At 56.7% G+C, this 21503-nt stretch overlaps 1 protein-coding gene across 12 annotated transcripts in view; it reads left to right on the forward strand.

Moving 5' to 3' along the window:
* PLEKHG3 (pleckstrin homology and RhoGEF domain containing G3) overlaps positions 1 to 21503 on the forward strand; it is a 48432-nt gene that overhangs the window by 15847 nt on the left and 11082 nt on the right. For 2 of the 12 annotated variants that reach the window (XM_057733730.1, XM_057733725.1), the window contains 16 exons: positions 10516 to 10902; positions 12075 to 12172; positions 13313 to 13382; positions 13653 to 13699; positions 13808 to 13958; positions 14048 to 14179; positions 14403 to 14585; positions 14798 to 14890; positions 15140 to 15226; positions 15421 to 15454; positions 15780 to 15872; positions 18146 to 18235; positions 18690 to 18728; positions 19160 to 19179; positions 19610 to 19960; positions 20404 to 20517. In XM_057733730.1, the coding sequence (XP_057589713.1) occupies positions 10555 to 10902; positions 12075 to 12172; positions 13313 to 13382; positions 13653 to 13699; positions 13808 to 13958; positions 14048 to 14179; positions 14403 to 14585; positions 14798 to 14890; positions 15140 to 15226; positions 15421 to 15454; positions 15780 to 15872; positions 18146 to 18235; positions 18690 to 18728; positions 19160 to 19179; positions 19610 to 19960; positions 20404 to 20517 (1950 nt within the window). In that variant the 5' untranslated portion in view covers positions 10516 to 10554. Of the gene's footprint in view, positions 1 to 6157; positions 6247 to 6899; positions 7028 to 10515; positions 10903 to 12074; positions 12173 to 13312; positions 13383 to 13652; positions 13700 to 13807; positions 13959 to 14047; positions 14180 to 14402; positions 14586 to 14797; positions 14891 to 15139; positions 15227 to 15420; positions 15455 to 15779; positions 15873 to 18145; positions 18236 to 18689; positions 18729 to 19159; positions 19180 to 19609; positions 19961 to 20403; positions 20518 to 21503 lie in introns of those variants that run through there. The other 10 variants (XM_057733718.1, XM_057733719.1, XM_057733720.1 and 7 more) reach the window with 10 other exon arrangements.

A 21503-nucleotide genomic window follows, 5' to 3' on the forward strand; every position in this document is an offset into this window, starting at 1 on the left:
ATCGTGGCCAGATGAGAACGAGATAGTCCTGTGTTCCTCTTAGTGGTGACTGCAAGTAGTTCTGTGAGGGGCTTTGGAGGGTCTTCTGATCTCTGAACACTCAGTTGCATGATTAGAGAAGGCGGCTGTTCCTAGAGGGACCTGGCGCACACTGGGAAAAGCAGAGTTAACCTTCCAGTTCTTCCTGAAGGTTCCTTTTCCCAGAATTCACAGCGGGTGGCTATTTTGGATAAAATCAAGGGGTGGCAGGTCTGGCAGGTGAAAGGCAGTTCTCCCCCACCTTGTCTCGTCCCTGGTGGACGCCACCAGGCCAGGGACGTGCCTACCACTTGCAGCGCTCTGGGCTGCAGGAGCAGGGAGGTCACGGGGCAGATGGGGCAACCCCGAATCAAGGCCTTCCTTTTCCAGAAGCAGGACTCTGCTGTCTGGGCCAAGCCACTCCATGCCATGTGTACCTGCTCGTCCCAGAATCTGGGGTTTGGTGACAGCACCCCCCCCCCCCCCATCCCCCCCAGTCTGAAGTCTGGTCTGTGTAACCTCTCAGCTGAGGGAGAAAGCTGCTCTCCTCCCACCTGGGAACTGGTTAGATGAGTTTCTCGGGCCTCCCTGGTTGAGGCCCCTTCGTAGGGAAGGCAGGGGGTGGGGACAGGTGCTGCGGGTGGAGAGGGGCCCTCCTGGGCTCTGTGGGGTAGGGATCCCTGGGGGACAGGGTAGTGCAGGAGCCTCTGCTCTCCAAACGGCTGGTTGCCTTTGAGAGTTGACCTTGTTGTGTGAGTCTATAAGCTCTGCCTCGGAAAACCCACTTTCCTAACTTGTCTGGGTCAGGTGCCAGGCCCATGGTCAGCGTCTGGGGCAAAGAGGGGGTGTCGGTTGGAGCTCTTCTTTTGCTGTTGTGCCCGAGGACCGGGGTGCCTGCCTGGCGGCAGCAGTTCCTAAAGGGGGCTGCGCACGTTTGCATGCTTTTCTGGGTCTGGGCGCTCTTGCTTGGAATTGGAGACCAAGGTGTGTTTGGGGGAGGCTCCCTGATTCTAATTTGCTTGGGGAGGGGAAGTGAGAGCTTGGGGAAGGGAAAAACCCTCAGGTGGTGAGATGTACACTGACTGCTCCCCCAGGCCAGCTGGGAGCTGCTTTCCTGGAATCCCAGTGGGAGAGTCCCTTCCGGCTAAGCCCTGGTATCTCAGTTTCTAGACGTGGCATTCTCCCCCTGCTTTTAGGAGCATGTCATGTATGTGTGGGTTCATATCTCCACATGTATCGAGGGCCTCGTTTCTTCCCCCTTCACAGGGGTTGGGATAGGTGTCATTCTTCTTTCTAGCATATGCTCAGGCCTCTCTCTCTCTCCTCCTTGAAGCTTTCTGTAAACAAGTCACCTTCTTAAGCCTCTGGATTCTTCATGAACACTTTGGCTGTATAGACCCCTGAGGCCATAGCCCCACCTGGCGGCTTGTACCTCTTTAGGGTACTTCCTCACACCTTGTCTCCCGGAGTCTCGAGTCTCGGTGGTGGTTCTTCTAGGCCTGGCCCTGGTGGCCCGCCCCCATGGAGCTGTCGCCGGTTCCTTCAGTCTGTCCTCGGCCTGCCTTCCAGCCTGGCCCCTTGCTGCCAGACGCCCCAGGTCCTCGTGTGGTCCGGGCACTTTTGGGACTCCATGTCCCGTGCTGACACCCTTGCACCAGATGCCCTCAGAGCTCTTCTTCACCTGGCAGAAGCTTACTCATCATTCGAGACTCAGCTAGAATGTCACCTCCCTTAAAGCTGCCCGGGTCCCCCAGGGGGCACTTGCTACTCAGTTTTCTGTCACAGAGTTCATGTGTACTTCCGTACCAGCACGTGAGGCACTGCTTTGTGGATAATCTGTTGATATGACTATTTTAAAAAATTATTATTATTACCATTATTATTACTTTTTTTTGGCGCACCGCATGGGTTGTGGGATCTGGTTCCCCAACCAGGGATCAAACCTGCACCCCCTGCAGTGAGTTGTAACCACTGGACCACCCGGGAAGTCCCTGCTTCTTTTTGTTATTGATGCGCTTGTCTCATTTCTCCTGATAGAACCTCAACTCTTTGGGAGCGGGCTCCATGGGTGATTCATCTTTGTGTCACCCACAAGGCTGCCACAGTGTCATTGTGCAAAGTGGCTGCTTGAATATACTTGTCTGGTGAATTCTGAAGCTTATGACTTGGGAAGGGCCAGTAGTGTTAATCCTGAAATGAGCGGGTAGACCCTGCGGTACAGATGGCTCACTGCCCTGCTCCCTGTCGTCCAGCGAGTTAGGAGCAGAGCTAGCACTGGTTTTGAGCTGTGCTGGCTGGAGTCCCGGGCTGTTCATACACATCCACCTCCTTTCCTCTCTGTGACTTAGGAAATGGGCAAACACCAGGGCTTTTCCCAGTACCTTGCATCTTTGTCTTACATCCCAGCTCTCCCATAGGTCCACCCTGGAGTTGGACTGTGTTTTTCTTTAAAACCCAAAGACCAGCGTCAAGGATGTTTTCTACCGATCACTTCCCTGTGCTTTTGCTACCTCACGTCACCTTCAATTCTGTTCCTGCTCAGGCCTGTTGTCCCCCATGGCTCTGTTCCTCTCCATCTCCTAGCTGAGCACACCTCTCCCTGTGGAACCCTGAGGAATGTGCCCTGCCTGCTCCAGCAGAGGACTCTGACTCATTCATACTTTGTCTTCTGGTTTGGCCTTCCATGGGGCATAGATATCAGACTGTTTTTCCTTTCCAGCCGAAGTGCTTTATATTTGCCCTTATGAGATCATGGTCCGAATCTATGATGGGATGGTAGACGATGGATGATTGGCGGGGTGAGAGTGGGGAGGGGAGGGGAGGGTTAGGTCATGCTGGTTCACCCAGTTTAAACCATATCTTTAATACTGTTTTGAGATGTGGGTCAACTTTTCTAGGCACACATCAGAAAAATCTCTTGTTGCGGTGATTGTGGAATAAATAGTAATTCATCCACCCTCCTCATTGCTACCATTTATGGGGGGTTTACTGTGTGTCAGTTGTACAAATTGCTCTACTTGTATCATCTCAATCTTGGAGACCAGTGAAGCTGGTAGTATTGCTGTGCTCATTTTACAGGTGAGGAACTTGAAAACTTGGTCAGGTCAAGTAACCTGTCCAAATCCACACACAGTCAGTAAATGGAGGAGCTGGGCTTCAAACCACATCTGCCTGACTCCAAAGCCTGTGGATCCGTTTAGTGCATTTAACCTGTGCTCTGTGGACTCCCACGTGCTCACGTACTCGCTTATTCTCTCCTTCTCTTCTGATGACTTGGATCTAGTGCACCCCTCTGTTCGCACTTGCTTCCAGCTGAGATTCTCCAGCACCTTTGAACCTGATGCAATAGTAAATGCTGCAACTCTTGAAGGTGTGGTTCAAGCCTAGAGGCCTCAAAACAAGCAGCCTCTGTGGTGGGTGTAGGGGAGCAACTAGAGGGCTAATTTTTAGGGCCGGGTCCCTGAATTTTGTTGATAAGAAAGGGTGGTCCTGTGAGCCTTTTTGACCTGGACACGAGAGGGGTGGGCTTCTGAGAACACTGGTGGTGTCTTTGGTTTCTAGCATGGTCTTTAGCTCCTTCATCTTCTGGGGACATTGTGTGTGGTTTTCCTGCTTAGTGACAAGTTGTGCTGGGAGCAAGTTGACCTGCCCTGGCTGCGAGGGATAGCAATTTCTAATCAACAGTAATGGCTCTCCTTTACCTTCAGCATGTGTTTCTGTGAAACCTCCTGGTGGACTGCTTTTCCTCGGATATTTGGAGGGCCATTTTATTGGAGTCGCTTCTCTAAACTCCAGAGTGGTCCCTTGGCCGCTTTCCCCTTCTCCCAGTTCTTGGGGCTGGTCGCTTCATATGTGGCATGGCAGGGCGGCTTCTACCCCCGCTCCAGCCCCTCGTCTGGGGCCTTGAGCACGGGGCTGCGGGGGTGAATGAGCAGTCACCGCTCCTGCCTGCCTCTTGGTGGATCGGAGACTTGCTGGCAGTGACTAACGTGGAAACTCATCAGACTAAGAGGAACTGGCTCAGGTCTTGACTTTGACCACTTTTTATCTTTCGCCTGACTGTGGGAGTGGTGACATGCTCTAGGCAAAATCCTGCAGGAATTGATTGAGCACCGAGTGTGTGCATTGCCTTCTGGGGGGTGAAAGAAGGGTATGGGAAAGAAGGCCCAGCCCACTGGGTTTGCACGTAAGAACCCCCAAGGACCAGTCCTTTATGTGATACTCAGGCTCATGAGAGTTCAAAGAAGTGCATGCGTGTCAGTGTCCCATAGCTGCTGGAGCAGACTCTGCACATGTAGTGGCTTAAAATAAGCACACATGTAGTATCTTAGAGTTCTGGAGGTCAGATGTCAGTCTGGGCCTGCAGGGCTATGTTCCTTCTGGAGGCTCCAGGGGAAAACTTGTTTTCTTGTCCCTTCCAGCTCCCTGAGGCTGCCTAGATCCTTTGACTTGTGGTCCCTTTCCTCCATCTACAAAAAGCCAGCAGCCTAGCATCTACCCATCTCTCACTCTCTGTCCCTTGGCTCTTGCTGTCACATCAACTTCTGATTCCTGCTACCTCCCTCTCAGAAGGACCCTTGGGATTCCATCAGACCTACCCATATAATCTAGGAGAATCTTTCCCATCTCCAGATCCTTAACTTGATCACATCCGCAAACTCCCATTTGCCATATGAGGTAACAGGCATCAGCTCCTTATATCCAGGGATTAGCATGTGGATATGCTTGGGGGAGAAGCACTGTTCAGTCTGCAGCAGTGCGTGTGTTGGATGGGTTGGTGATGGTTGGGAAGGCCTTTCTGAGGGAGACGATGTGACCACATGTGTGTAGGGAGACAATGTCTGGGATACCTGCCAGGCTTGAGAAGCAATACGAGCAGATGTTGAGCTTGTGGGTGGTGGGGACAGTGAGGTGTGGGCGAGTGGTCCTCCCACTGAAACGAGATGCCAGGGGCTTTCCTTCCCTTCCAAGGCCAGGCCGAGGGAGTTTTCTGGACTTCAGTCTGTATGCCCAGACGCCCTCCCAGAATTCAGGTGGGAGGGCTCCGTTGGCAACCAGAGTCTTTCCTTCCTGGCAGCTGACTCAGCCACACTTGGTGGCCCCCTGCTCTTCCTGGGTGGGGGGAAAAGGGATTTATGAGGGGAAGTGAATTTGAGCCAGCTGGCCTGGGTTCAGGTGGCCCAGAAACCCTGGTCACACTGTTCGCACAGCCTCTGTGACAGTCACGTCGCCCACAGTGAACACAGTCCCCAGGGAGCCTCCCCGTTCCTCTCTTAGGGTGCTTAGGCCCCTGAGTCTCTGGGGGGGGGGGACAGGAGGGTAAGAGGGAGAGGGGCAGAGAGCCAGACCCTCTCGGGGATCCTCGCGGTCCTCAGGAGAGCCTCGAGGGTGTAGGCAGAGGAGGGAGCTTACCTGGCTCTGCCCACCCTCTGCTGGCCCCGGGCAGCCGGAGGAACAGGCCCATGAGAGCCCTGCCTCTGTGGGGACTGCACTGGGCCGCGGTGTGGCCGGGGTGGTGCTGAGCTGGAGCGGGGGAGTTGTGCGTGCGCGCGCGCAGAACACAGCTGGGCTCAGAATCTCAGGGCGAGATCTCCGTGGACGTTCACATTGCTCCCGCCCTGTTTGTCTGGAAAAGCTGTAGCTTGTTCTCTGTTACTTCCTTCTGGGACCCTCTCTGAGCAGATTCTGACAGTGCAGTTGGGCGGTTGTTCTGGGAAGGTCAGAGGCCCGCGGCGGCCCCAGTTTGGAGAGCCTTGGGAATATCTAGCAGGTGTTGGCAGGTGGGAGATGAGCGAAGGTCGGGAAGGAGGGCCGCGCGTGTGCAGCCCCCGAGGAGGGAGGGGCTTGGCCCGCGTGCGGGTACCCGCTGCGTCCTCCCCTCCCCTCCCCGGGGCCGCTGGACTTTGGAGCAGTTGCCTTTGGGGGAGCCCCCTTGCTGGGTTCCCGCCCACCTCCAGAGCAGGTGTGGCACGTTGGCCTTCCGCCTCTCGGGTGTGGGGCGAAGGGTGGTAGGTGAAAGGATTACATCAGCCACCTCCGCGCCCAGACCCAGCCTCCCAGAACCAAAATGTTTTCTGGGGCGTCTCCAGGGCGCCGGCCCGCACAGCCTCCTCCCCATCTCCTGCCGTCTCAGTCCGCTGGCCCCTGAGGGGTGGCCGGAAGGGAATGTTGCTGAGTCCTGGGGAGTCCCCAGGACCAGAGAAGCAGAGGTCCTCCAGAAGGTTCCAGGTGAGTGCCCCCCTGGGACCGTTCTTTCTGGGTCCTACTGCCCTCGTGACAAGAGGCCTGAAGATAGAACGTGGGGGCTCTGGTGGGGTTTGGAGGGTCGTTTTTTGTTCTGTTGGAGGCAGGAGGCCAGGTCAGATCGGGGGCACCGTGCTGAGGCCTTGCGGGGAGGAGAAGGATGTGGGACTTGGCCCCGGTCAGCTGTGCTGAGAATCCAAGGGGCCTGCTGCAGCCTGCCTGCCTCCCTGCCTGGGGATGTTCACGGAAGGTCCCCCGGAGGTGGGGCCAATAACCTGGAGGAGTGTGGGTGGAGTAAGGGTGTGGATTATACTTAAATTTAGAAAAGATTAAAAAAAAGAAAAGAAAAACGGATCTCCCGTCCTCTCCTGTCTGAGCAGTGTATTGGGCCCATCAGAGAGGTCTTACGGACCCCTATCAAAGAGGGCTTCCCAGGTGTGGGAGATACAGAGTTTTCTAGAAGGCTGACTCACTGACTGATGACTGACTGGATTGATTCGTGTTGAAAGATGGAAGAGGTCACTGTGGAGGGAAACTTAGGGAACTGGAGATGAGTGTGAGAGAATGGGGTGGACGTGGGCATCTGGCTTGGGGTTTGGCTGCTATTACCTTCTCTAAGCGCCCACTTTCCCCTGCAGACAGTGTCTTCCAAGATGTGTTTGAAGACCTGAGTTCTCATCTTGACTTTGGGATGAATCTTACCGCATGGGGTGATGCTCCGTGGAGAGAAAGGAAAGACTGCCTCCGCCCAGGAGCACGTGGGCAGGTGCTTCCGCTGTCTCTGTGGGAGCCTAACCTACACACACAGTAATGGTTGGATCGGCTTTTAGGACCACTGTGCACTCACATTGGGTGTGATGGCTCTTTTCCCTCTCTATCCAATGGTGTCTGCTAACAGTCCCACTTGGACTCTGCCTTGTCTGCTCTCACTGCCCCATTCGCTCTTCATCCCTCCCTTTCTGGGTCTCTGTGTTCTTTTCCAGCGAGTCCTCCTGCCCAGGAGAGAGAGCCTTGTGATCCCAAGTCTCCTGGTCACTGCAGGGTTTCTCTTATCATCCAAGGAGTTCAGTCTGATCCTGGTGCCCTCGTGCTTCTTTCCTTCTCCATGACCTGCAATCCTTTGACCTGGAATCTGTATTTTTCTATGTTATTCCAAGAAAAGGGTAAAAGGGCAAAGGTCACATAGTAGGAGGTCTAGAAATAGCTTTAAGGAATTGTAATTCTCAATTGTTTTTACCTCCATTGGCCTTTGTGGGATAAGTGAAATGTCATGTTAAAAGCCCTGACCTTTAAGTCTTAATATGTCCCCCATGGCTTATGCTGAGGGAAAGCCTTGGCATCCAGGGCTGTGACTAATTCTTTGCTGCGGTTCTAGCTGGTGTGAAATCCATCAGGGAGGCAGCCAGCAGCGGGCAGGGGCAGGAGAGCATGCACACTGAAGCCTGAATGCCTGAGTTCAAATCCAGGCTCTAGCACATGCCAGTTCTGTGGTCTCAGTTTCTGCATCTGTAAGTTGGGGATAATAATAGTACTGACCTCATAGAGTTGTTATGAGATAAAAGGGTCTTGTTATGTCTATAGCACTTGGGACATTTTTAGCTTTTAGCCATTATGTTTTCTTTTAACCCCAGGAGAATTTGGGCATGGGCACTGCTTTGGAAACATGAGCTTGGTTTGCAGGCAGATGGTTGTGTGCAACCAGAGAAAATTTCTCCAAGTAGAAAAGATGCTTTAGTTCCTGTGCTTTTGAAGTGTGCTTACGTTGCCATGCTGTGGCAATGGGGTCCCTAAAGAGTGACCCTCGGAAGGTACCCTTTGGAGATAAATCTTCCTGAGAGTGTGTGGGGTGGGGGTGAGAGGCTGTGACTAATTCTTCAGTTTAAGGCCGTGACCTGGCCAGCTGTGAAATCCATTAGGGACTTGGGCCTTTTCCGTTTAGCACCCCCATAGGGGCTGACTGACCCCAGGTTTGATCTGGGAAAGGTCTTAGGCCGTAAGTCCCTACCCAGTTGTTCCAGCTGGGTTTGAGAGGCCTGGGGGGATTGGGGGGGGGGGCGGTGGAGAAGGGGTGGAGGGGTGAGGTGCGCCTGACAGTGCATGTGCTTTGAAGGATACCAGAGTCCCACAGGGCTGGGGTTAAGGGCTGGGGTGGAGTTTGGGTCCTTGTCTCTCTTTGTGATGAAATGACACGCCACCGGTGGGTAGAAATGACTAGCTGGTTAATCTTAAAGGCTCTTTTGAGGAGATAGGAAAAAGCAGCAGTGCTGTATTTCCCAAGGGGCTCTCCTCTGAGATGCTCAGTTTCACCAAGGTGATCCTGTTAATGAATCCTTTCATTGCACGTGGAGGGAAGGAGAACGTGGGACGGGCCCCAGCACTGCCACTGTGTCCTCATCTCGCATAGAGCACCTCAGAGGTGACCCCGTGCCCCAGCTGAGAGATGCAGTGAGAAATTGCTGCACTTGAGAGGGTCCTCGTTGGGCTAGTGTGCGTGGCAAACAGGTCTTGCCGCTCCTGACCTTAGCTCAGTAGTAGTATCGGTTTGTCCACCATCGTTATCCATTTGCAAGATCACCTTTTAAGGCCCCTGCCCTTAGGTCACTTACAGCCTAGGGCAGGGGGTCTCACACAGTGAGTGCTACAGTAGGGGTAACCCTGGGGTGCTGTAAGAGTACATAGAAGGGGACCCCAGGTTTGGTTTCTGCGGATGTATCTGGGGGGTGGGGTGGCTTCTAACTGAGACCCAAGGGTTGTTGTAAGTGACACGGGTTAGGGGGCCATATGGCATGGGGTGAATGGGGAGGAAGTAATGGCCAGGCAGAACATTTGCAAAAGCCAGAGCCCAGGGTGCTGGCACAGGTAGGGACACTGGTTCTGGGTTGGGTCAAAGGCACAGAAAACCAGGGGGCAACTTCGAGGTTGCCAGAGTGATGGCACCTTTTAGACCCTTCTCCTCATAGCTCTAGCCTGTGGTCTGGTAGCCTCTGAGCCTTAGAACTAGGGGTGGAAGGCTTTGGGGCAGGAGAGGTGAGAAGGATGCTCTAGAACACATTTCCTGTGGAAAGAGCAATCAAATGAACATTCTGGAAAGCTCTTCTCTGGGGTGGGGCTGGAGTGTCCTTGACCTTCCCAAAGGCCACAGCCACCACCCCACCTCCGCAGACTTGCTGCTGCAGGCTGGCCTACCTGTGAGCCACACCATCTGCTTAGGGAATAAAGTCCACCTGAGGCTCTGTGTGCCTCACCTGGGAGCAATTTCCTGCTTGCTGTGCTGCCCTGGGCTAACTGTGCTTAGGGAGACTCACCCGTGGCTCAGCCCTGGGGAATTTCCTGTTCCCCTGGAGCTGGGGTGAGTCAGGGGCCTGTACCTGGGGCTGGGGCTGGGGACAGGGGGTGATGTGGGCTCAGCCTTCGTATTGTCTTCTCTGCCTTCTCCGTCAGTATCCAGAAGGTTTCAGGTTCATGATGAGGCCACTGGTGCCCCAGAGATTTTGGAGTCCTGGGGAGAATCTTACCCTGTGGCATGTAGATTGTTAAGAGCCAGATCCTTGACAGGTGGACACTTGGGAAGTGCTTTCTGACGACTGCCATTATCATCTCTGTTTTGATGGTTTATGGAGCCGTTGCTCTGTGCTGGCCACCGGACTTAGAGCTGTACATCCAGCAGGTCACTGCATCCTTGGGGGCACAGCCCTGGGGTAGGTGGTGAGGAGCTGAGACTCTGGGAGGCTCAGTACTTTGCTGGAGCAGAGGGGCTGGGCTTCAGATTCCATCAGAAGGCACCCCTGACTCCTGCTCTGGCAGAGATGCGCTCTCTGCGTTTCTGGGGCCTCAGGTTTCTGAGCCCTTTATTGTTTCTGGAGGTGGTCCACCTTTCCTCCACGCTGGGAAGGATGGAGGTGGAGCTATTGGAGTCAGGCAGGAATGTCACTTGGGCATCCTTGTAGATGCTCATACAGTCTGAAGGAAGGGACCTCCTTGAGATTCAGAGTTGCTGCTTTTACAATTGTGGTAAAATACACATAACATAAAATTCACATTTTTAAGTGTTTAGTGACATTAAGTCCATTCACATTATTGTGCACCCATCGCCACCATCCAGCGGTAGAACTTTGTTATCTTGCCAAACTGAAACTCTGTATCCATTAAACAGTAACTCCCCATTCCCTCCTCCCCCAGCCCCTGGCAGCCACCCTTTTACTTTCTGTTTCTAGGAGGATTCTAGAGGTTTGACCCTTTGTCTGTCCCACCCAGAACCTCCCTGGAGCGCCCCTGCCAGGCAGCGATGCCAGGATGCCCGTCTCTGCCTCCCTCCACCAAAAGGGCAGCCAGGAGCGGCCCGTGAGCCTGACCTCCACCACCTCGTCATCGGGCTCCTCCTGTGACAGCCGCGGGGCCATGGAGGAGCCCAGCGGCTCCGAGGCTTCGGCCGAGAACGGGGCGGGCTCCCCTCGCGGCCGGCATCTCCCCAACAGCAGCAACAACTCCAGCGGCTGGCGGAGCGTGAGGGGGTCACTGTCCCCCTTCAACAGCCGGGCGTCGGGGGCGCCTGTGCACAAGCTCAGCTACTTGGGCCGTGTGGTGAGGGAAATTGTGGAGACGGAGCGCACGTACGTGCAAGACCTGCGCAGCATTGTGGAGGTGAGGTCGCCACGGGCCCCCCCGCGGGGCTTTGGAGCTGAGGGGGGGAGGGGACGCCCCTGTCCTCTGGGGCTGGGGCTGGCCTTTGGTTTGGGGGGCCCAGCTCTCCCGCATAAACCTGCTGCTACCCATGGGAGGAAAGTTCTCCCTGACGTGCTTGTCTCCAGGGTCTGCTTCCCGGGGTGTAGTGGAGAGGCCACGGGCTGCCCACGCTGCCTTGCCTCTTGGAGTCCGATCAGCAGCTTGGGCCGGCAGCACTTCCTGCAGATGCTCTGGGCGCAGGCAGCCTTGATAGGGCGCATGGACAGCTGTGCTTAGCGGAGGCTGAACCCCAGTGAAGAAACTGGCTGTGGACCCCGCCCTGCCTACAACCCAGATTCCTGCCCTGGTGTTTCCTGCCTGTGGGGTCTCGGGCAGCTGCATAAACCGGGCCCACACCCCCCAGCCTCAGGTTCCTCACCCTAAACTGAAGATGCAGGGCCTTGCAGGGCTATGTAAGTGTAAGTGTTTCACCCTGGGAGGCGCACAGGAGGAGGTGGCCGTGTGGCTGCTGTTGACGGAGCTCTCTGCCCTTTGGAGGGAGGTGTATTCCTTGCCTAAGCCTGCCTAACAGACAGCCACAAACTGGGTGGCTTAAGATGCCTAAGTTTATCCTGTCCTGCTTTGTGAGACCAGATGTCAGAAATCAAGATGCTTGGCGGGGTTGGTCCCTTTTGGAAGCTCTGAGGGAGAAGTGCGTTCCAAGGCTCTCTCCTCACTCCTGGAGGTTGCTGGCAACCCTTGGTGTTTCTTGGCCTGTAGATGTATCACCCCAATTCCGCCTCCATCTTCACATGGACTTCTCTGTGTCTTGCCGCGTCCTGCCGTCTTAAAAGGACACCAGTCACTGAATTTAGGGCCCACCCTAAATCCAGTACGGTATCATCTCGAGATCCTTAGTCGTTACATCTGCAGAGACTCTATTTCCAAATAAGGTCACATTCTGAGGTTCCGAGTGGATATTAATTTTGAGGGGGAACTATCCAGCCCGGTACAGCAGGTGATGTCTGTGAAATCGTGTTGTCACGGTAAAATGCAGGGCGGAAATGAGGTGTGGCTGAGGGAGGAGAGGGGGATGTGATGGGACAGGATCGTGCCTGAGGGACTGGGCCCTGACGCCTCTCCCCACGCAGGACTACCTCTTGAAGATCATTGACACGCAGGGGCTGCTGAACCCGGAGCAAGTCAGCGCCCTCTTTGGGAACATAGAAAGCATCTATGCACTGAACAGGTATGGAGCGGGCCTGACGCACACTGCGTTCTGGTCTCTTGGGCTGTGACACTTGGGCTAGCGTCCGATCTCTGAAGGTAGGGAAGGGTGGTCCTTCCCTGTACAGCGGTACAGTTAGCTCCCTGTAGGAGAGGAGGCCTGTGGGACTGTGTGCCCTGGGGCTGCGGTGCTTCCCGTCAGGCAGGGGAGCTCGTTTGAGGCCGTGTTCGTGTTGGGTCCAGCCTGAGCCAGCGCCCCTCAGGGGACTGCTGAGCTCTTGCACGTGGTGCTTTTCCCCCTGCCCCTCTCATCTTGGTCCCTCGCTGCAGTTCTCTTCATTTCTTCTCCACTGGCCACTGGTTCTGTGGAAGTCGGGGCTCCCTGGCGGTGATCTGACCCGTTGGGGGAACACACCAGCCAGGCGAGGCGTGATGAGGGAGGCCGAGCAAGGCCTGCCAGGGGGCTGCTTCAGGGCAAAGGGGCTCCATGAAGATCACACATGAGTGGCTGCCGGGGCCCCCAGACTCCCCAGGGAGAGGGCACTGGTTGGGAGGAGCAGGGCTTGTGGGGACAGCGTTGGTAGGGCAGGAGGAACCTTATCCCAGGCCTCTGAAGGTGGGCAGAGGGACCTCCTGCTGGGCAAGCTGGAGAGCAGATGGAAGTAAGACTTCGGCTGGCGGGTGGGGGGGTTGGGCAAAGCAGAGCACAGGAGGGGAAGGCAGGGGGAGCACTGTTTCTAGGGTTTCCTGTGGTGCCCCCATCTAAGAGCAAGCAGGGGTGGGACTCACCTCTCTCTCCCCTTTCCTGCATCCTTCTGAACTGGGAGCCTTGGTCTGTTTGCGAGTTCCCCTTCTCTCCTTCTCCCTTTAATGTCTGCTTTTGTGTGTTTGACTCCTTCTGCCTGCAGAGGAGCTGTGTCCCCTCCCAAGGTGGGTACTGGTGTTCCTTCTCCCTCTCCTGCTTGTGGAGCGCATGGCTCTTTTTTGCCCCCCACCTTTGCAGTGGTGCTGGATACTTTCTGTGGTTGCCACCCTGGGCAGGACTCGCTGACACCAAGGCTGGAGTGTGTCTGGGCACCAGGAGGTTGGGGAGGGGGATGTGTTGTTAACTGTGGAGGCTGTGAGTGGTCTGGGGTCCGATGACCACTCTCCCTTCATACAGCCAGCTGCTCAGAGACCTGGACAGCTGCAATAGTGACCCCGTGGCTGTGGCCAGCTGCTTTGTGGAAAGGGTAAGAAGGGCTGGGTCCTTGTCCCCATCCTGCCTCGCTGGGGGCCTCTCTCCGGGGGAGTGCTAGATGTCCTGCCTCGAATAGGAAGGGCATCTGGGGTGGAGCCAGGGGCTGGGAGGATGGCATGTCCGAGACAGATTGGTACAGAGACGGATCTGCAGATGCCTGGGGAAAGAGTGTGCTCTGGGGGCCGGGGCATGTCTTTGATACACCCGGGTTTACAGTCAAATGGGAGTCTCTCTGAAATCACTATTTTCGGTCTTTCTTTAGAGCCAAGAGTTTGATATCTACACCCAGTATTGCAACAACTACCCTAAGTGAGTAATTAGAGTGGAGAGGGGAGGCAGAGCCATTTGGCAAGTCCAGAGCCCCCCACCTCCCCATCCAGGCCTTCCCCTGGTGACGGCCCCTCCCCCCACTCCCAGCTCAGTGGCCGCCCTGACCGAGTGCATGCAGGACAAGCAGCAGGCCAAGTTCTTCCGGGACCGGCAGGAGCTGCTGCAGCACTCGCTGCCCTTGGGCTCCTACCTCCTGAAGCCGGTCCAGCGCATCCTCAAGTATCACCTGCTACTCCAGGTAACCCAAGGGTCCTCCCGAGCACGTGGGGGCCTGAGGGAGGGACAGGGCCCTTGAGCCTGGGCTGCCTAAGCCCGTCTCCCACACAGGAAATCGCTAAACATTTTGATGAGGAAGAGGATGGCTTTGAGGTGGTGGAGGATGCCATTGACACCATGACCTGCGTGGCCTGGTACATCAACGACATGAAGAGGAGGCATGAGCACGCAGTCCGGCTCCAGGTGCTCTGGGGCTGCTAGCTGGAGGGACGGGCAAGGGTGGCGGTAGGGCTTGGAAGAGGGAATGCGAGCTGAGGGGTGGTGTCCACGAGGATGGGCTCCTCTGGGGGGAGCCCTTGGTGCAGCATGTCTCCACAGAACCCAGGCGGTGGCTCTTGGGGCCTGTGTGGTCCCCAGCGGGATCTCGAGCAGCCTGCCCCCGGGGGTCGGGGCTTCTCTGCTGCAGGAGATTCAGTCTCTACTCATCAACTGGAAGGGGCCAGACTTGACCACCTACGGGGAGCTCGTCCTGGAGGGCACGTTCCGCGTGCACCGTGTGCGCAGCGAGAAGACCTTCTTCCTCTTTGACAAAGCACTGCTCATCACCAAGAAGCGGGGAGATCACTTTGTCTACAAGGGTCACATCCCGGTAACCAGGCCACCGCCATCTCCCCTGCCCCACTCCCGCCTTCCCAACGGGCCAGGCGCCACGCCGTGCCATCTTCACCGGGCCCCGGGTTGGTGTGGACGCAGCTCCACCCTTGAGGATGACTCTCCCTGCCTCCCTAGATGGTCTTGAGGAGCTGAAGCCCCAGGTCAGCCCCCCGCCCTGTGCCTGACTGCCCTCTCCCTCTGCCGCAGTGCTCCTCCCTCATGCTGATTGAAAGCACCAGAGAATCCCTGTGCTTCACCGTCACCCACTACAAGCACAGCAAGCAGCAGTACAACCTCCAGGTGAGGGGCGGGCTGGGGACAGAACCTGCCCCCTCGCTCAGCTGGGTGCGCCTCAGAGTCTCCCTCCAGGACGTAGAGGCCGTTGGGGGCACCTCTCAGGCTTGTGCTGGGGAGTCACGGTAACCTCACGGGGCCCCCAGCGCAGGCCGCCTTTCTGCCTCTGCCCCCTTCGGCAGAAGCGCAGTGCCTGCCGGGCGGCTGCCGGCCCGTTATGGTGACTCCCGCTCCCTCTCCCTCGGGTCCTCCCAGGCCAAAACAGTGGAGGAGAAACGGAGCTGGACTCACCACATCAAGAGGCTCATCCTGGAGAACCACCACACCACCATCCCCCAGAAGGTGCCTTCCCGGGGCTGCTGGTGGGGCACGGGGAGAGGGTGTCCCTCAGGGCCAACTCCGGGGTACCCTGGGGCCTCACCTTTTGGACGCTGGCCCCACTGCACAGCTGAGCGGATGCCGCAGTCCTCAGTGCAGCAAGCGGGGGAAGCGGCTCGCAGCGAAGTAGCAACGAGGTGGGTTTCCTTCCCTTCCAGGCCAAAGAAGCCATCTTGGAAATGGATTCCTATTGTGAGTGTACCCTCTCTGCCTGCTTTGTCCCAAAGGGCGCACGCCTCTAGGCCAGAGTGTATCCTGGGGAGCTTTGCCTGACACTCACGTTCCGGAGAGCAGGGAGGATGGGGGGGTCTGCTGCAAGACGAGGGCTCGAGGCTGCCGGTGGGTGGGACTCTCTGTGCCTCAGGGTCCTAGATGGAAGAGGATGGAAGAGGAGGGAGCTCTGGAGCCTCGTGGCCTCCGGAGCTGGGCTGGGCAGCAAAGCTGTGGTCGGGAACAGGCAGGGTCCACGCCAGGGCTGATGGTATCCCAAAGGCCTGGTTGTCTCTCTTGGGTGCAGATCCCAATCGGTACCGCCACAGCCCAGAGCGCCTGAAGAAGGCCTCCCAGGATGAAGTGTCCACCCATGTGCACCAGGGGCGCCGGCAGTCGGGTAAGGCAGGGGCCGTGTGGGCAGAGAGGCTTCTTTTCAGGACCCTTGACCAGGCGGAGAACCTTCTGCAGCAGCATTTGGGGCCGGGTCTCCCCGCTCTGGAAATCCCAGGAAGGGGCAGGAGGGAGGGTCGATGGGTGTGTCTGTAGCATCCTGCCTTCCACCAGGCGCCTCTGGGCCCTTCCTGCCCACCCAGGGCTGGACAGCCCTCCTTTTCCAAGGCCCCCTTTCTTAGCTCCTCTGCGATCAAAACCTCCCTCCTTTGCCACTCGGAATACTGGGAGTCAGCCAGGGTACCGCTCGGACGTCACGGCTGGTCCCCAGCCTGGTTCTGCACAGAGCAGAGGCAGGACGTGCGGAAAATGAGTTAGACTTCAAGTGGCACCAAATCCAGACAGGAAATATTTATTTTGGGTCTCAGGGAAAAGTTCTGCTTTCCTGGGTTTTCTTCCACAACTGGGCTTGCTGCTGTGTACTTGGAGGTATTGGAATGAATCGTCTATTGAAAAGAGAAAACCTTGCTTTTATTCTCGGCTCTTGTAGTGATGAATGTGTGTGTTTTCTACGTTGGTTTTTACCCTGCTCTTCAGTCCGAGGCCCAGGGGTGGATTTGGCTTCAGCCAGGCACTTGTCAAACTTACACATGAGGTGGGCGTTGGGGTGAGAACCATCTCAGAGACCCCTAGAGAGAAAGCTTCGGGAGTGATGGGAGCTGTGTCCTGACGGGCATCCCCACAGTGTGTTGGGTTTGATTGGTATGACTCACGAGTCTTCTGAACAGCTGTGTGGATTGACGTCTGGGCTTTGGTCTTCTGGGGGATGGAGCCGCGCAGTCTCTGGAAAGCTTTTTTGTTTTTCTTTGGTTTGGGGTTGCTCCTGATGGATCTCGAACCCCAGGCAAACTTGTCATGGCTGCAAACGTTCTGTGGTGCTGTGTGTTAAAAGCCCCTAATTGTCTTTGGGATCTTAGTTCCTGGACCAGGGATCCAACCCTGGCCCTTGGCAGTGAAAGCACGGAGTCCTAACCACTGGACCGCCAGGGAATTCCCCCCTTTCCTTTCTTCTCGTCTAAGTCTCTTGTCCCTCTAACAGTCCCTCTTAGCTTGCCATAGCTTTGAATTGGAAGCTTCTTACATGTGGAGGCAGTCCGGCAGGGACGGTGGTGATGGTGGTCACAGGAATACTACCTGTCATAACATCACCATCCAAACTGCAGCCAGCAGGGCACTCGGGAAATGAGCCGTTTCAGAGCTGAAGTTTCCACAAGGCTGAGATTTAGCCTGTAAACACTAAAAGAGTTGGGTTTTGTTTGTTTTCATGTTTTAGTTTTAACCATTATGAAACAGACATTTTTCTAAAACACACTTCATGCGCTGGAGCCTGTTAAAATAGAGGAGGCTGACACAGTTGAACTCTTCCCTTTCTGGAGTTGGTGTAGCCGCATCTCTGTGGCGGGTGAACGGCTCCATTCTCCGGGGCCGCTGGGGGAGGTGGGGCTGTGGGTTTCCATGGAGACAGCTGGCACTGAGGTGTCGTGCCCGACTTCACACCGAAGAGTTCCTTCTTGCCAGTCTTAGCATGCTTTTCCGTAGTCGCCTTCCTTCTTCCCTCTTCTGTTAGACATTAATCGATTGTGCGAGACGTGTGTGCAAAAGCAGGCCAGGAAGTCGATGAGAGGGAGGATTCAGGCCAGTGGAAGCGCTGTAGTGCCTGCTCTCAGCCATCTACTCTGGCTGCCCCCGGGCCTTTTCTGCTTCCTACTTCCAGAGAGCTGGGACAGGCAGATAAGTACACTATATGGATAAGTAAGGTGCTATTGTCATCACTTGTCACCTATTAAATATTCTTGATTAGAAGTTTTATAATGAAAGAGTAGAGCATTTTGTATCTCTCACTTTAAAAACAATTGGATGTCTACTTACCTCAATGCAGATAGAGTGTAGGTGTGTGCAGGCCCAGGGATGCACATTTAGAAAAGAGGTTCTGCAGTACGCGCTCCTGTCCAGGAACAGCTGAGAGGCCTCAGTAGACTTTCCTCCTGGCTTCAAGTTTATTTATTTTTTATTTTTTTGGCTTCAAGTTTATAGTGGGCCTCCCACTTAATGCCAGTTGGTCAAGGGCAATATGGGTTAAGGGCAAGGCTCCGTAGAGAGGTTCCTTGAGACATGTCCTCTTATCCTTGCCTTCCTGTCTCAGGTCTGTCCCCAGAAAGGCTGGGGTACAAGGTGCTGACAGCATCAGCCTAACGGATGTGTTTTGTATTCTGTCCTCAGAGCCTGGTCAGCCCCTGTACAGCCGGGCAACACTCCCGAGCAGGCAGCGAGGCTTCGTGGTGCCAGGCCTTAAGGGCCGTAGAAAGTCGGGTGCGACCTCTGCTTTCCAGCCGGGGTGCTGTGAAGGGGCTTGGCTTTGGGTGTAGCTAAGGCGCTGATGTGCTCTGTGCAGGGAGGGTGGGGCTTTAGGTGGAGCCAGGGCCCTCGAGAGACTGATCATTCCGAAGGGGGCAGCATGGCGTTATGGCCCCCGAAGCGGGGGCCCTGAGCTGGTGTGCTGATGCAGGGATGGGGGCAGTGCTGCTTCTGGGCTGTCGGTCACAGCAGAATTCCCAGGCCCGGGGCACGGGGTGGGGGTGGCCCGAGCCCTGTCTCCTTGTGGGCTGGGCGTGAGGGCAGCCTCCGCCAGGCCCTCGGGCCATGGGGCCTCGTTGGAGTGGACTTCGAGCTGGTGATGGGCCGGTGGCGCTGTGAGCATGGGACCGGGGCCAGGCAGGGCTGTTTCGGGCCCGCACTGACTCTGCCCACTCGCTTTCCTCCTCAGAGCCATCCAGACATCTGCTCAGGCAACTCAGCGACAAAGGTGAGTGAGTGAGGGGCGGACGGCCGTCCCCTTTAAGGTGAGCTCTAGGGCGAGGACCTGAGGGTGAAGCAGGCGACCGGCAGGGTGGGGGCGTCGCGGACAGCCCAGAGGGGATTCCATCTCTGCTCTTCCCTGAAAGTGGGCCTCACGCCGTGCTGTGTGGGCTGCCCTCCACACCTTGCACCCTGTCTGCCTGTCCTTGGGTGACAGCAGGAGCGAGGGACCGTGCTGTTCTGCACCCCCGGCTCCTGTGCTGTCAGCCATTCCGTGGAAAGCCTGGGAGACCTGGTGAGGGTTCTGGGAACAGGAGCCCCCGATGAGGCCTTCCCCGGAGGCTCTGGGCCTGAGGCCTCTGTAGGGGGCTCTTTCTCCTGCTTACTGATCTCCTCTCCCCCTGGCCCCTGTGCTGGGACCCGGCGGTGGCGGAGCAGCCGGAGCAGCCGGAATGCAGGTAAGACCAGGGGCGGAGGGCTGTCAGGACAGGTTGGGGGACTGCCCGGGTCTGCCCCCAGCATCTTCACGCACTCGACAAACACCTGTCGAGCACCTGCTGTGCACCAGGCTCTGTCACGAGGGTCACGGAGATGAATAAGCCGTGGCCCTTGCCCTGGGGAGCCTTCTGAACCCTTTTCCCGGAGTGGCACCCTGGTGGTGGCCGGCCCAGCCCGAAGCCTCTCACGTTGCCTGCTCCCTGGGCCAGGCAGGCCCCAGTCCCGCTTGCCACCTTGAGAGCCCCCTGCTGCACACGGGAGCCCAGCGGAGACCAGGGGTTGGGTGTCTAGATGCGGCTTTCTCTGTGGAGCCTCCGCAGCCCCAGCTGCTGCAGGAGGAGGGGCGGTGGCCCAGAGACCTGTCACGAGGGGGCCTTGTGCTGTGAACAGCATGCAGGTAGTGTTGGCACGCTCCTGGACTTTGGACAGCCCCCCTGCGCTCGGGGCCGGCAGTCGGAGGCTGAAGGGGCTGCCCAGGAGGAGCAGGAGGAGGAGGAGGAGGAGGTGGTGGAGGAGGAGGAGGAGGAGCAGGCCTTTCAGGTCTCCCTGGAGGACCTGGCAGGGCTTGAAGGCAGCGAGAAGGGGGCCAGGCCAGAGCCCCCAGGCTCGGAGGAGGAGGAGGAGGAGGAGGAGAGCCTGGCAGTGGCGGAGCAGGTAGCCGACTTTGCCAGCTCCCTGCTGGCCGCCCTCCACTGCTGGCACTATCGGGCCAACGCTTTACTTTTCTCCCGGGGCGCTATGGTGAGGTGTCTCTTTGATCTCCCCTCCTCCTTGCATGCTCCCTGGCACGTGCATGCCCATCCGAGAGTCCCCTCGCCTGCCCTTCTCACCCCTCCTTCCCTGTTCCTTCATTCCTGCCATCCGCACTTCTTAACCCCTCGCTCACTGTCACGCCCTGGTGAGCCCCTGGCACTCGTTGTTCCAGTCCCGGGTGCTAAGCAGCATGCGACTCACTGGGCATGACTAATGGGGCGGGTGGGGGGAGGGGGAGAGGCCAGCACACGGGGCCGCATGCCCGGCAGGACCTGGCAGCTCCGGCTGACTCTGGAACGGCTCAGGTCCGAGGCCGGATCTCCACGCAGCCCAGCCCCCTTGGGGCTCAAGCGGTGCTGCCAGGGTTGGGATGCAGAGGGACCAGCTTCCTGTTGTCCCGGGAGCTGACGACTGCCCTCTGCTTGCTGCAGGGGAAGGGGCACAGGGAGTCTGAAGACCCCAAGAGCTGCAGGAGGCCCAGCAGCCGATCTCCAACCGCTGCCGAGACGTGCCTGAGCTTTGAGTCCGTGTCTTCCCTGCCGGAGGTGAGCGGTCAGCAAGTGGAGGGGGCATAGTGCAGCGGCACCTGAGCCCAGGTTCCAGCTCTGCCGGCAGGGCTTTGGGGCATGGGCTCTCCTGTTGGGCCCTTGGAGACAGAGAATCCCACTCCCCAGGACTCTCATGCCCTCAGGAAGCCTGTCTGGCCTGTGGGCCCATGGCTTGGAGACAGACAGCCTCTTACTCTGAATTAGAAAAAAGTGCTGGTCAGGGGGCACAGTTATTGGAAGTGACCAGGTTTTAGGTCCCCTTGTCCAGGCCTCCTTGCACGGAGCATAAGGTCCTGCCCTGCCAGCGTGCCAGACATTTAAATCATGCCTGTCCCACCTGGCGAAGGAGTAAGGTATTGATATCTATTGGACATTTCCTATATGTTTTGTTTCTTCCTTCTATTTCCTGAACCATCTGTACCGGGGAGAATGAGACTCCAAGAGGTTAGGTGACGTGCCTGACATTGCACAGCTTCTCAGGGGCAGAGCTCGGATCAGACTCTTGGGTCTGTGACCCTGAAGCCTGCACTCTTTTCCCCTCCACCCCCATGCTCTCTGTGGGTTATGTGGAATGGAGTCCCTTGCTTTCGCAGAGTTACAAGGAAAAGTTCATGAGGCTTAGACCCCAGGGTGGGCCTCACAGCCAGGACAAGACTGAGAAGCCTGGGTGACATTGGAAAAGAGTTGAGTGGTGCTGTCCAGTGAAAATAGAATGTGAGCTTCATGTGTAATTTTAAATATTCTAATAGTCACGTTAACGAGTTATTTAACCCAGTATATCCAAACTATTGTCATTTCAACGTGCAGTCAGTATTAAAAATCTATTAATGAGGTATCTTGCACTTTTTCGGTATGAAGTTTTTGCAGTGTGGACTAGCCACCTTTCAGATGCCCAGGAGCCGTGCGTGGCTGGCGGCCGCGGTGTTGGACAGCACGGGCCTAGCTCCTGCGTCTGGCCCTGCAGATCCTTGACTAGAATGATT

Source organism: Hippopotamus amphibius, chromosome 4 (assembly GCF_030028045.1).
Source record: "Hippopotamus amphibius kiboko isolate mHipAmp2 chromosome 4, mHipAmp2.hap2, whole genome shotgun sequence".
In the NCBI taxonomy this organism is placed as follows: Eukaryota; Metazoa; Chordata; class Mammalia; order Artiodactyla; family Hippopotamidae; genus Hippopotamus; species Hippopotamus amphibius.